This window comes from Vespa velutina, chromosome 1 (genome assembly GCF_912470025.1).
Source record: "Vespa velutina chromosome 1, iVesVel2.1, whole genome shotgun sequence".
NCBI lineage: Eukaryota > Metazoa > Arthropoda > Insecta > Hymenoptera > Vespidae > Vespa > Vespa velutina.
Genome location: NC_062188.1, coordinates 1,405,945 through 1,420,000, shown reverse-complemented (window position 1 = coordinate 1,420,000; position 14,056 = coordinate 1,405,945). Strand labels below are relative to the sequence as shown.

The following is a 14,056-nucleotide window of genomic DNA, read 5'->3' as shown; positions in this document are numbered from 1 at the left end:
GCGGGTCGAGCATACGGGAAATAGGACATCGAAATGCATCGGCACGGTGGCCCAACTATTAGACGAAATTCGTGTTTCTATTTGTCGCGTTTTTTCTTTTTTTTGTTCTTTCCTCTCATCCTCCCCTTTCCCTTTTTTTTTATCCTTTCTCTTCTTTTTTTTTCATTCTCTCTTCCACCCCCTCTCTCGTCCCTCGTCTCTCTCTCTCTCTCTCTACGCTCGCTCGTAAATCTTTATCTTTGTGATTTGCATCGTACGATATTGTATTATTGTCTAATTTATCGATGAATTAGATTGTATGAACGTATACATCTACGTATGTACGTTTATGATTTACTATCATCGTCATGTTTTTCCAACATGCATGTGAGAATGTGTTATAGTTCTAATTATAGAAGAATTTTATAAGTATTAATTCGCTTGTAATAATATATAAATGGCATACAGAAATTGACGAATATTTCGATACGTCGTCGTTAATTTTTATTCATCGAAATAATTTAAAGCCTTCGATAACGTATCTTTTTTTTTTTTTTTTTTATAAATTGAATCACATCCTCGTAACATTTTTATTATTTCTCAAAAAGTAATTTGCTATTGTTGGAGTGGCGGGGAGGGAGAGGAGAGGAGGGGATGGATGAGCGGGAAGGTTGAGGGAGATGTTAAAAATAGTTCGTTATTTTTATTTATTCATTTATTTATCTCTCTTTCATTAAACGAACGTATCTTTGTTTCTCTCGTATTTCAAGATAATCTTAGTCGAACGAAGGAACGAAGGAAATTTTTCATTCACTTTTTATTCCCTTTGACGGTAGAGATCTTCATGAATTTTCTACGAATTATTCCGTTCGTCGTTCTCTCCCGTAAGTATTGGATTTTTATATTAAAGAGATTTCATTTCCGTGGATAGTCGAAAAAATGGTTATGGTTGACTTTACCGCTCGTCGTACGCAAGATACTATCAATGCCGTTTTATAGCGTTGCTTTTAATTTCTCGAAAATTTATTATAGCCTCTTACTTATAGAATTTCTCTTTCTTTCTTCTTTTCTTTTCTTTTCTTTTCGTTTTTTTTTCTTTTCTCTCATCTTCTTCCTCTTCTTCTTCTTCATCTTCTATTCCTTCGCCTTCGTCGCCTTCTTTTTCTTCTTCTTCCTCTTTTTCTTCCTCCTCTTCTTCATTCTCTTATTCTTCTTTCTCTCCCCATTTCTTTCATTATTTCTAATCCTCCTTTTTCTTTTCATACGAGTAGATTATCAGTAGTCGGAACTGCATCGTGCCGAGTACCGCGCGAGCGGTCTCTTCGAAAAGAGTGGAACAACGACGTCGACGACGACGACGACGACGACGACGACGATGACGACGACCTTAATCCCTCAGCAACGATTCGTTCGCTTCGTTGATAACCGTAGTACGACGAGCATTTCGAGTGGAACAAATTTATGAGAAAATTTCTTTAACCTTTTCTACAAGGATTAAGATTTTCTTATCGCTTCACTTAGATTTCTCTCGATCGATTAATTCACTAATTCACCTTGCGGGGTACATTATTTTCTTATCAAAATTTAAGAGAGAATAAATAACGAAAGTAGAAGAAGAAGAAGAAGAAAAATAAAAAGAAATTAAAAGAAAAAGAAATGGAATCGAGCGACAAAAGATAAAAAGAAAAAAGAAAAGGAAATAAAAGAAAATGTAAATGAGAACGAATCTGTCGTACAATAATTGATCTCATTTCTTGTTACGTTTGTTTGTACAGTTATTATCGCCGTCGATACTTTGAAAATGTCTAATATGCAAAAGTATTTCAAGGAAATAGGCAATACATGCTTGTGTGTGTCTGTGTGTGTGTGTGTGTGTGTGTGTGTGTATACATCGTCGTAGCAAGACACCTAAATTATATTCTCGTAGTAAAGTAATCTCAAATATGGTAGCCAAAACCTTTTCAAAGGCGCGAAATAAGACTAAAATACGTAACGTGTTTTACACGAACGATTCTCGTTATTTTGGATGCATAAATCCTAAGGTAAGCGATTTACCAAGGCTCTAAGAAAATCCCGTTCCAAATCGTAGAAACGAAGTCTCATGGTTTCTACTTATATACGTATGTACGCACGTACGTATGACGTATCCGTGTATACATATACACGTATAACACATATACATACATTTACATTATTTCCGCTCGAAATATTCTCACGTCTTGCGTTTAAAATGTGATCGGGTTGAACTGAATATAGGAAGAATGGAATTTTCCGATATATCATGTATTTTTCTTTATAAATCCGCAAAGTTATAGAATATTTATTTAACTCGATATGTTTCCTTTTTTCTGTTTTTTTTTTTTTTTTTCTTCTTTTCTATTCCTCCTCTTATCTTCTTATTCTTATTATTTTACTTTACATTCTTTCGTTTATTTATTTATTATTTGTTTTCTTTCGAAAATTCCGAAGAAAAATTATTTAACAAATTTACATTAGAACAATATTCTCCTTGTTTTTTCATTCAGATTATTTATCAGACAGATTTATTTATCTTTTATATTTCAAATATGCGATAGAGATGTTGGAGAAAGAGAAATAATAATGTATATTCCGTGATACTTTATAATATATGCGAAGTTTGATAGAAATAATCATATGCTTTCGGATTGATTCAAATATGTGACGCAGACTATTTCATTTTAATTCAATTTCACTTTCTCTCTCTCTCTCTCTCTCTCTCTCTCTCTTTCATCACTCCCTTATTCGAGCGCTTTGCATTCAAATATAACCTTCACCATGACTTGACAATTAAAACATCAAAGGTTAAAGAATTTCCTTTAGTTGATTAAGTAGAATAGAATACGATCGGAGCGATCATTTGTTACTTCGATCAAAATGAATAAGAGACGATTTTTTACTCTTCCTATTAAAACGGTTACTTGTACGTTTTTGCATTACCTTTCATATTAATTTGACATATACATTACGGCCCGTTGAATTTGTAATCCCTATATCATGTAAATGCAAAAAGGAATTGAAAATAAGCTTCTTCTCTCTCTCTTTTACACGTACACACACATACTTACTCATTCTCTCTTTTTGTCATTTATGGAATGATTCGATCTTCAATAGAATTATTGATATTATTCTAATTTCTTTTTATATAAATTATCGAATAAGAATTATGTTCGGAGTTCGGTCGTAAATCTTATTTCTCTCTCTTTCTCTCTCTCTCTCTCTCCATCTATCTATCTATCTATCTATCTATCTATCTATCTATATATATATATATATATCTTTCTCTTCTAACATACTGTATATACATAAATACATATATAAATACATAATACATACATAGACCCACGCGCATAGAATTTTCCATGAATTGCCGGAAGATCGGAAGGTGCAAGCTTATCAGGAAAGTTTATTAGCGTTGTAAATCCGTAAAATCCATCTTATGAACTCCATCCGGTTCTCTAGAGACGAGTAATCGAGTTTTCTTTTATAAGACGCCTAGCCCAGTGTAGTGGTCGTTACTAAATCGAGGCGATTCTCAACGTCTTATCTCGTGCCGACGCCTTTTTCTCATCCTTTATTTTCCCACCTCTATCTCTCTCTCTCTCTCTCTCTCTTTCTCTTTCTCTTTCTCTTTCTCTCTCTCTCTCTCTCTTGGTTTTCCTCGGCCGTTTGCTAAGAAAAATATTCTTTCTCTGTACCAACCGACGCGATGAAAACTTTCTTCACTCGATCCTGGCTTCCCAACAAGCACTACATTTTTGCACTGATTTTCTCTCTCTCTCTCTCTCTCTCTCTCTCTCTCTCTCCTGTTCAAAATTTTCTATATCATTTAGATAAAGTAAAAAGATCATTTGACATTTGTTTTAAGCGTAGCCGTGCACATAATGTTGTGTCAAAATAATTTCAAGTTGTACACTTGAGTTGCACTCAAGATCTCAGGCACTTCGAACAGCACGCTATTTATACGGAATGAATAATTTTGATTACGCAAAACAAAAAAAAAACAAAAAAAAAGAAAAAGAAAAGAAAAAAAATATTCAAAATTCTTTCAATTGAGATTAAAGTTGGTCTGAGTCGTTTTAGAGGCATAATTAGGGTTAGAAAAAAAAAAAATTCTTTCAAGTGGTCGTTAATTGATTATCTAACGAGTTATGAAAGATAAATTGAAAGGAAAAAAAAAAGAAATATTGAAAAGAAAATAAATAATATTTGAACGATCAAAGAAGAAAGATAATATGAGACAATTAGATTGCTTAGAGATTTGTCGTCATTGTCATTATCGTCATCCTCCTACGTGATGGATATAAAGGAAAGATGGTAAAACAACTTAATCGAATACATAACGAGCTTAAAGTCGGTCGCTGATTGCGCAGAGAATAGTACAGGCTGAGTACTTCACGTTTGCACGTGTAAATGCGTCATTGTTGCGGTCGGTAGCACTGCCAGCCGTGCCAAGCTATGTCGTGGGCTGTTAGGACAATGAGGGAGAGTCGACAACGTACAATATGAAGATACGATATATATATATATATATATATATACACATATATATATATATATATATGTATGTATGTATGTATATGTAGCTAGGAACACCCCCTGTTGCGAAACAAAAGCTTCCTAGGGTTGTTGCTATAGTTGTTACCGATGTCGTTGCTGTTGCTGGTGTTGTTGTTGCTGCTGTTGCTATTACTGGAGCTGCTGGTGCTGCTGATGCTATTACTATTACTCGTCTAAAAGCGCTTACGTCGTCTACTATCGCTTCTCGTTCTCGCTTCTTCGTTCCACTCTTATTCCACTAACACGTCATCGAAATCGAATGAATCAATGAATGAAATGTATGAATGGCCAAGACGATGGACATTATTTTAAGACAATTTATCTTTTATCGATTAATAGAAGATGAATCGAGGTGTCTTACATAAGTTATTTTAAAGATTAATTAGACTTCTTTCTTTCTTTCTTTCTTTCTTTCTTTCTTTTTTCCTCCTTTTTTTTTTTTTGCTTTTCTTTCTTTCTTCCTTCCTTATTTTTTTTCTTCTATAATATCGTGAAAGAAATTGCGAAAGCTTAGATACATTTGTTGACCCATCCTATATCTTATTATTTCGTTCGATAATATATCATTGCGAGATCGTTCGAAGGGAAAAAATTCATATTCGTTTAAAAATTTCAACAACGATTGCCGAATGAAAGACAATGGACTCCGTGAAAGAGTTCGAATCGGTGGGTTATGTAAAAAAAGAAAAAAGAAAAGAAAAAGAACAAAGAAGAAAAGAAGAAACTGAGAGCTCTCGTTATAAAACAAACGTTCCAGTTTGGTTTTCATTTCGAAAGCTGCTTTATTCAATTCATTCAAATGCGAAACGTTACTACCGTCGAATTTTTTTTTTTTCGTCTCTCGAAAGTATTTAATGGAATTCGATATGTCGACATAACTGATACTTTCTCAGTAATTTACATAGAATAATAACAAATTATCCATTCAATATATTATTTAATCAAATTATATATGAGCTCGGCAAAACGTAGTTTGAACATTTTATCGTCATATCTATCGCTAGAGCATAGGTCAAATCTTTTACAGACTACTACCTTTTATAAATATATTAGCTTCATACGCCAATGCAAGTCATTTTTATAAATTAAGTTACTTTAATGTATTCACTTTAATGCTCGTCCGGTCACACGAATATAAATAGGAATAAATAATTCTATCCGATGAAGACACATAGAATTGTTAATCGAGCCATAGGAAAAAAAGAAAAAAGAAAAAAAAAAGGAAGAAAAGAAAAAATAGGACAAAAAATGATTTCGAGTAGGGAAAAAAAAGAGGTGATAACAATGTCTTTTATTTGAAGAATCTATAAGAAAAAAATATGTTACTTGTAAGCCGTAAAGAGAAGGGGAAGAGGGAGAAGAAGAAGAAAAAACAGAAAAAAAATAAATAAATGACAAAAAAGAGATAAAAAATGAAAAGAGGATGGGAAAGGAAATAATTACAAATCGTATTTTTGAATATTTTGGATGTGAATAAAAGGGGGAAAATATTTCGACGCCGATTCGAAAAATAAAGTAAATAAGATTTATTTAATAACTATAACGCTTTGAGCAAATAAAATTCGAAAAACGTTTTTCTACTAATTCATCGAGACGATTGGAACGGACAGGTCGAGCAAGCCGTGTGTTTTTGATGGATAAACGTATAACGAAAACGGCAGATACGGAAGGGCAAATTCATCCACCGGTACACTTTCACTCCCAGCCGAACGTTTTAAAATCCTATTGTCGGTTTGTATCCCGTTCGACGAATTGTTCAGGACCCGAGTGAAAACGGATTTTGGGATGTTGCAGAGCGACTAGAAACTCATATTTTTGTGAAATGACCGTGAGTAATTTCCTTATCGATTCGAGCAGACTTTACGCCGCAGGAATACCACATATTAAAAATTTTCTCTCTCTCTCTCTCTCTCTCTCTCTCTCTCTCTCTCTCTCTCTCTTTCTTTCCCTCTCTCTCTTTCTGTCTCTGTCTCTCTTTTACCAGAGTTTCAGCTCACGTCCAGTCTTCTGTCAGATGTCCGATACAAAATTTCGTGTCCGTACTTACCTCCTCTCCCCCTCCCTTTCCCCTTTCCAATCCTTTTGCCTAGAAAGCCCACCAATTCTTTTCGTTATTTTTAATGCTATCTGATTCTCGAGAAAAGAATATCTTGGCCTTTTTCAATAGGCGAAACGACACGGTAACAATTTTAATTTTATTTCATTTTACGGACACGTAAAGCACGCGAAAATATTCGCATTACTATTTCTTATATACGAGTTTCTAACTGATTAACGAGAATACGACACATTATTCGAGAATTGTTCTGTTTCGACGTTGACTAAAAAAAAAAAAAAAAAAAAAAGAAAAGAAAAAAAAAGAGAGAAAAAAAATCCTTTTCTTTTTTTCTTTTTCATCTTTCACCTTTTAACAATCACGATAAATCGATTTTCCTTTCTTTTCTCTGTTTCAGGTGAGTAAAACGTCACGCTTAGTTTTCACATTGGAAATGTTCTTAAGATGCAAATGAAGTTTTATTTTCCTGTGTGTTATCACGTACGATTTTGTAAGAGCCTGTCGATAATGAAGCCATCATGTAAGTATATATATATATATATATATATATATATATGTATATATATATATATATAATTTATCTATATATAGACATGACGTTATTTTTAAACTCACATCTTAATTCGAACGATTGATCGATTAGAATCGCTCGCTCGATCTGTTAGAAAAAAAGAACGAAAAAAAAACCGAATGTTTTTTAGAGACAATATTTTACGACTGTAGTCATTTACTAATATACATGCGTATTCCGAATAAATTTTTCATTCGCATTCATTGAAACGACCGAAACGTTAATATTTAATTTTCTCTCATCAGAGAGAAAAGAGAAATGCTTCGTCATCCTTCCATAACTTCATTATTCCGCATAGATTCTTAAAGATTTAGATAAATTGTCTTTGATTGACGTTTATGCTTTTTATGCAAATTTATTTTTTTTTTTTTTTTTTTTTTTTTCTTTTCTTTTCTTTTCTTTTCTTTTCTTTTGTCATCGTCGTAAGACGATATAATTTATGTATATATGTATACAGTCGCGGAATTTTGTAATGTACTTTTTAGAAAAAAATTTCTTTTATCTTTCTACACATTTAAATTTCATTTATTTATACGTTATATTATTATATAAATATGAATTTATTGATAGGGACAGTTAAATTTTTTTGTTTCTTTTTTTTTTTTTTTGTTTTAAGTTACGTAAACAATTTTTTCCAAGTAAAACTTTGTAAACTCGTGAATAAATAAGTGTACGAGAGAGAGAGAGAGAGAGAGAGAGAGAGAGAGAGAGAAAACTCAAGATCAGACACTAGCGATTGCGTCTTTTCTCGTGACTGAACGTATAACAAGCTGCTTTTCTTCGTTCTTCTCTTCTTTTACCTACGCGTTCTTTTTCGTCGTCGTCGTCGTCGTCGTCGTCGTCGTCGTCGTCGTCGTCGTCGAGTCAACGCGATAAGCTCGAAACGATGCGAAAGCTCATCTCTCCCTTTACTTCGCCTCCTACGATGCGAGAAAAGAAGCCTGTCAAAAAATATCGCGCGATGCGAAAAAATTTTCGCTTGGATTTTCTACTGACAGGAAAAATAGCTTTTCATCGGTGATACGGTGGTGACTAGTAAAAGTAATAGTAGTAGTAGTAGTAGTAGTAGTAGTAGTAGTAATGTATAATATATAGTAGTATAATAATAGTAATGGTAAGGTATGCGTAGCTATGAACAGGAAAAGCTCGATCTATAATATCATCGTGCGACTGCCATTCTTCGGAAAGGAAAGAAATCCAAGCTTTTTTTTTTCTGAACGTCACGCGAATTTTCTCACACATTCGTCGAATACGCATACACGATATGAACGAATCGAATTTGATCTTTCCTATCGTCTCTCTTCTCTATTTTTCAATTTTTTTTTTCTTTTTTCTTCTTCTTCTTTACCTTCCACGACCTATCGATCGTATAAGAATTAAAAAAAAAAAAAAAAAAAAAAAAAAAAAGAGAAAGAGAGAAAAAAAAGAAGGAAAAAAAGAAAAGAAAAAAAGAAATTGTACCGTGAACTTTTTTTTCTTGTTTTTCTTTTTTCTTGATTTTTTTTTCTTTCTTTCTCTCTCTCTCTCCCTCTCTCTCTCTCTCTCTTTTCTCCCTTCCGTTCCCTTTTTTTATATCGAAGAAACTAGACGAAAAGTATTCACGTAGTCTCACGCATTTCTAATGCACTAACCCTTTGCATTTTGTAGGATAAATAATACATATCTTTTTTCTCTTTTTTTAACATTTAAAATATAAGAAAGTATGATAACAATAATTATCGATCATTTCTTTATTGATATTTTAATTCCTTAAGTTTTAATAACAATAATTAATTAATTGACGATAAATATCTATGATTAATAACTCAAAGAACCTTTTATACGTTTATATAAATGAATTAATAAATTTATATGTAGAAAAAATTTATATATATATATATAAAGAGAGGGAGAGGGAAAGAGAATTGATTAAAATTGTTTCTCGTAGTTTCCGGGAATTGTTTTTCATTGTTTAAGGTTACATTAGCATAATGTCAATCCAACATTAACGTAATATAGATTTACGTACTTTATTTCTAAATATCTCCCACATGTATATTCAATTACACAGGAAAAGAATAGAATTCTTTTTCTTCCTCTGTCGTTATATAACTATAGTTTATAAAATTGTTATTTCATTTCCTGTACTATCGTTCAGAAGGTCGAATATGATGATTTTTAGAAAATTTTAATGAATACCCAAGTGTTTCGTAACGAACCGAATTGTATGCGTTCTTATCCATTTCTTTTTATTTGCTTTTTTTCTTTTTATTTTTTGCTTGTTTCTTTTTTTTTCTTTCCCCCCCCCCCCCCCCCCCCTTTAGAATATCTCTTCGAGATAATCAAGAAAATCATAGGTCATTGTTTGTTGTCCATGATGTCGTATCTTCGTTCGATTATTAATCAATGATATTTTCTTTCCTTAATTTTTTTCTCTCTCAATCTGTTTCTTTTTTCTTTTCTTTTCGTCTTAGCTTCTTTCCTTTCCTTTCCTAAATAAATCGACGCAAAGTTCGGCATTCGAAGGCTGAAAGAAAAATGATTTATCAATATAAAATTTGCAACACAGATTGAATGTAAATATATGATTAATATTAAGTATATTTATTTAAAAAATATTTACTAACGCTTGTGTTTCGTTTAAATAGTTATTAGAAAATTGACATTTTATTCTTTTTACTTCAAATTGAAAAAATAAATGTTCAAATTTATATTTATATTGTTAAATGATCCTTTTGTTTTCATTCACGTTATTTAAAGATTATGAAAATTGCATATAAAAAGAATTATTCTTGGATCTTATGAATATTTATAATGAATGAAATTTATATGGCACTTGTATTTCCGATGTATAAAAGTAGAAACGCCGTATACCTTTATCAGTTTAGTTTAATACTAACAGTTAATAAGAGATGATGTTATTTTAAGAATTGAATCGGTTAAAATAATAAATCTTTTAGTATAATAATACTAGATTGGGATTACGAATAAAAAGAATTCTATTCTCTTTAGTGAACGTTTTAAATTATATATAATATGAATTTAAATAATATCTATGAAAATATGATAAAAGGCGTGGGTAAGTCGATCTATTATAAAAATATACTTTCCGGTATTTTTGTGAATTCAGATCGTAAAAGAAACGAAAAGAAAAAGGAAAAAGAAAGAGAAAATGGAAAAAAGAAATGGACGATTTAATTTTTAGACCCACGAGTGAAGCAATGGCCATTAGTTGATTCTCCATCTACAATAATAACGATCATTGGAATTTACATAGTATCAATATTTATTGGATCCAAGTATATGAATAATAGACCTGCTTATTCATTGAAAAGATTTATTCAGTTTTATAATATTTTTCAAATTTTAGCTAATAGTATTATAGTATACATGTTCTTAGATGGAGGATGGTACGAAAATATATTTATTTATTGTGTACCCTTAATATATTCTACGGATCCCTCATCTATGAAGGTATTACGATATAATTTTATATATAATTTTATTCTACTAGATACTTTTAGAATTACTCCAAAGCGATGTATTAAATATCATTTGAAATTTGGAATATAGTTTATGTAATATAAATAATCGAATGAATGAATTTTTAGATAGCGTTAGCGATATGGTATACGATGATATTAAAGATGATAGATCTGATCGAAACAGGGATATTCGTGCTACGAAAAAAAAATAATCAGATATCGTTTTTACACGTGTATCATCATATTACAACAGCGTTTCTAGCTTGGCTATGTATAAGATTTTACGCTGCAGGAATGGCTGCTTCCATTTCAATGTTAAATTGTAGCGTCCACGTCATTATGTATGCATATTATTTTTTATCATCGTTGGGCCCAGAAATACAAAAGCTGATTTTACCCTACAAGCCAATTCTGACTATTATTCAAATGGTTAGTTTCAGAGGTTAATGATTTTTTATATAAAAAATCGATCCTTTTTTATTTTTATTTTATATTTATTTTTTTTTTCTTTCTCCTCCCTCCTACCTTTCACCCTATAACACTCATCCTTCTCGTCCTATCGCATAAATGCATACCTCGCTAATTTAATTCTTCTCTTAGGTACAATTCGTCATACTGCTAATATATCTTCTACAAACATTTCTACCGGATTGTAAAGTCCCGAAATTAGCAAGTTTTATTATGTTTATTAACTTAATCATAAACTTATTATTGTTCCTTAACTTCTATATGAAAACTTACAAGAATTCAAAAACGAAAAATAAATAAATAAGAGGAGGTATTAAAAAAAAAAAGAAAATTCGTTTTTGCAAAAGGAAAGGACGAAGATCTTAACTAATGTCGAATATTGGAAGTATCGTAAGTATTTAAATGCAATAACTATATCATTAAATAAATAAAAATTTTTGTGCGATATGATATTGGCGAATAAAAAAATGAATTGAATTTGGACATAAAGTATTTGAAAAATAGTTGATCTCAAGACAATTAATTAATATTAAATGACAGAAACATGTAGGTCTTTAAATCCTTATGTAATATCTTTTTAACATGTTTGCAATATTTAAATACAATTGTATAAAGAAATAAATTGATTGTTTCGATAAATTATTTGGTTATCTGTATCCGATTTATGCTCTGTTTCTCTCTCTCTCTCTCTCTCTCTCTCTCTCTCTCTCTCCATCTCTCTCTCTCTTCCTCTCTCCCTCTCTCTGTCTCTCTCCCTCTCTCCCCCTCTCTCTCTCTCTCTCTCTCTCACCCTCTCTCTCTCTCTCTCTCTCTTTTTCACACGCACAAACACCTCCCACTCATTCACTTTTTTATAATCATTTTAAAATTTATAAATAAGAATAGATACTAGTAGAATATATTATACATAGTAAATAATTAATAAGTAATCAATTATATATACAAATATACTATTATATACTATATATATATATATATATATATATATATATATATATATATATATATATAGTGTATAATAGTATATTTATATATACAATTGATTACTTAATAATTATATATATATATATATATATATATATATATATATATATATATATATATACTATGCATATATAGTATACGCATATATAGTATACGCATATATAGTATGGACTCATTAGAAACCTCATTTTCATTATTTATTATTATTCTAATTTTTGCAAGCATTACAATAATGACATCTATGAGAGTATAATATATATACCAGGTCTTACGGTAGAACAATCAGTGTAAAAGTGATAACTGGTGGAAGAATGTTATATTCTATCGTGAAAAAATATAATACAATTACTTCTTCAATAGCTTTTAATTTCTTCGATAGACTATACATGGTTCATTATAACTGTTTTTAACTGTTAACCATAGTGAGAATTAAGTTTAGAAGTAGTTCTTTTTTAACCACTGTATCTTACGAAGAGTTTAAAATGTATTTATTAAATAATATCACTAATTATTTGATAACTATCGGTGGTAAGTATTATCATTATGTTTACGTAAGTAGAAAATGAAATCTTACAAAATATTCAATGGTATTAGTCATCCTTAAGTAATTCTATGACGACCAGTGATGTTTAAATTAAGGATTCTTTTATCGTTAAAACATGACATGTGAAATTTCAAATGGAATAGATTAAACATTAGAAAAGAAAGGACCATTGACAAAAGCAATTTAATTTTCAGATCCACGAGTAAAAGATTGGATACTATTTAATCCATGGCTAATTATTTTTATAATCTTTTCATATCTCTATTTTATTTTCGTTTGTGGTCCTCGATTTATGAAGAATAGAAAGCCATATTCTTTAAAAACGTTTATTAGATGTTACGATATTTTTCAAATAGTGATAAATTATTATATTGTTCATAAATTACTAAGTGCCGGTTGGTTTACCACGATTCCGTTACATTGCATACCTATGAAGTACGGTACAGATCCTGATAGTATAAAGGTATCATTTGAGATTTATTTCAACCATACAATTAAATTAATATATAGAAAAAAAAAAAAAAAAGAAAAAATTAAGTACGCCGTAATAATAAAATGGATAACAAATGTTTTTTTCTACGTAGCTATTACATTCCTGTTGGTGGGGGTTCTTAACAAAATTGATTGATCTAATAGAAACAGGAATATTTGTACTCCGAAAGAAAGATCAGCAGATTTCATTTCTGCATTTGTATCACCATATCTCAACAGTGTTGGTTAGTTGGTTATTTGGAAAGAATTACTCCGATGGAATGAGCACATTTATTCCTTTAATAAATTGTAGTGTACACGTGATAATGTACACATATTATTTCCTTAGTACATTTGGTCCAAATGTCCGAAAGATTATTCATCGATATAAATTCTTGCTTACCATCATTCAAATGGTAAGTAATACTTGAATTTAAAAATTCTCGTTAAGATCAAACTTGTCTGATCCCAGAGTGTCTTGATAACTTTATTGTTATTGTTTTTCTTTCTTTTTCTTTTTTTTTTTTTTTTTTTAATCTAAACAGGTACAATTCATTATATTAATTTGTTTCATCTCTCAAATATTCTTACCGAGTTGCGACGTAGACAATTTTCCTGCTGCGATAATGATTCTCAATCTTTTTATTAATTTTTTCTTGTTTTATAATTTCTATAAGAAAAATTATTTAGCTAAAAAAACGAGATAGAGTTATTGTAAATATTAATTGTTTAAATATAAAATGTTTTTTTTTCTTTAATTCTAAATTATCTGTATGTATCTTATAGAAATAAGTTTTGCGTTTTGTTAATAAATGTTACACAAATTAATGGGTACAATTTTCTATCAGGCCGTAAATCCTTTAACGTGTATTGAATTTAAGAAACGTGAATTGAACATTGAACAAAAGGGTTAGAAAACATTGAACCATAGAATAAACTAT

General features: G+C 30.5%; 3 protein-coding genes across 6 annotated transcripts in view; all 3 read left to right on the top strand.

Annotated features, from left to right (window-relative positions):
• Positions 1 to 10,424, top strand: part of LOC124951033 (disks large 1 tumor suppressor protein-like) — a 165,945-nt gene extending 155,521 nt beyond the window's left edge. For 2 of the 4 annotated variants that reach the window (XM_047498754.1, XM_047498793.1), the window contains one exon: positions 7,011 to 7,133. Coding sequence is in view for 3 of the 4 variants with exons in the window: in XM_047498793.1 (XP_047354749.1) it covers positions 7,011 to 7,018 (8 nt within the window). In the remaining variant the exon portion in view is untranslated. Of the gene's footprint in view, positions 1 to 1,250; positions 2,365 to 7,010; positions 7,134 to 10,293 lie in introns of those variants that run through there. The other 2 variants (XM_047498764.1, XM_047498783.1) reach the window with 2 other exon arrangements.
• Positions 10,012 to 11,755, top strand: LOC124950950 (elongation of very long chain fatty acids protein 7-like). The gene is made up of 4 exons (XM_047498548.1): positions 10,012 to 10,242; positions 10,369 to 10,637; positions 10,775 to 11,077; positions 11,249 to 11,755. Exons 1-4 carry the CDS (start codon positions 10,200 to 10,202, stop codon positions 11,414 to 11,416), a joined length of 783 nt encoding a protein of 260 aa, XP_047354504.1. The 5' UTR covers positions 10,012 to 10,199; the 3' UTR covers positions 11,417 to 11,755.
• A 613-nt stretch (positions 11,756 to 12,368) lies between these two features.
• Positions 12,369 to 13,943, top strand: LOC124950954 (elongation of very long chain fatty acids protein 1-like). Its single transcript, XM_047498561.1, has 4 exons — positions 12,369 to 12,628; positions 12,839 to 13,107; positions 13,229 to 13,531; positions 13,661 to 13,943. The coding sequence occupies exons 1-4, from the start codon at positions 12,583 to 12,585 to the stop codon at positions 13,820 to 13,822; spliced, it is 780 nt and encodes a 259-aa protein (XP_047354517.1). The 5' UTR covers positions 12,369 to 12,582; the 3' UTR covers positions 13,823 to 13,943.
• Positions 13,944 to 14,056: the final 113 nt, after the last annotated feature.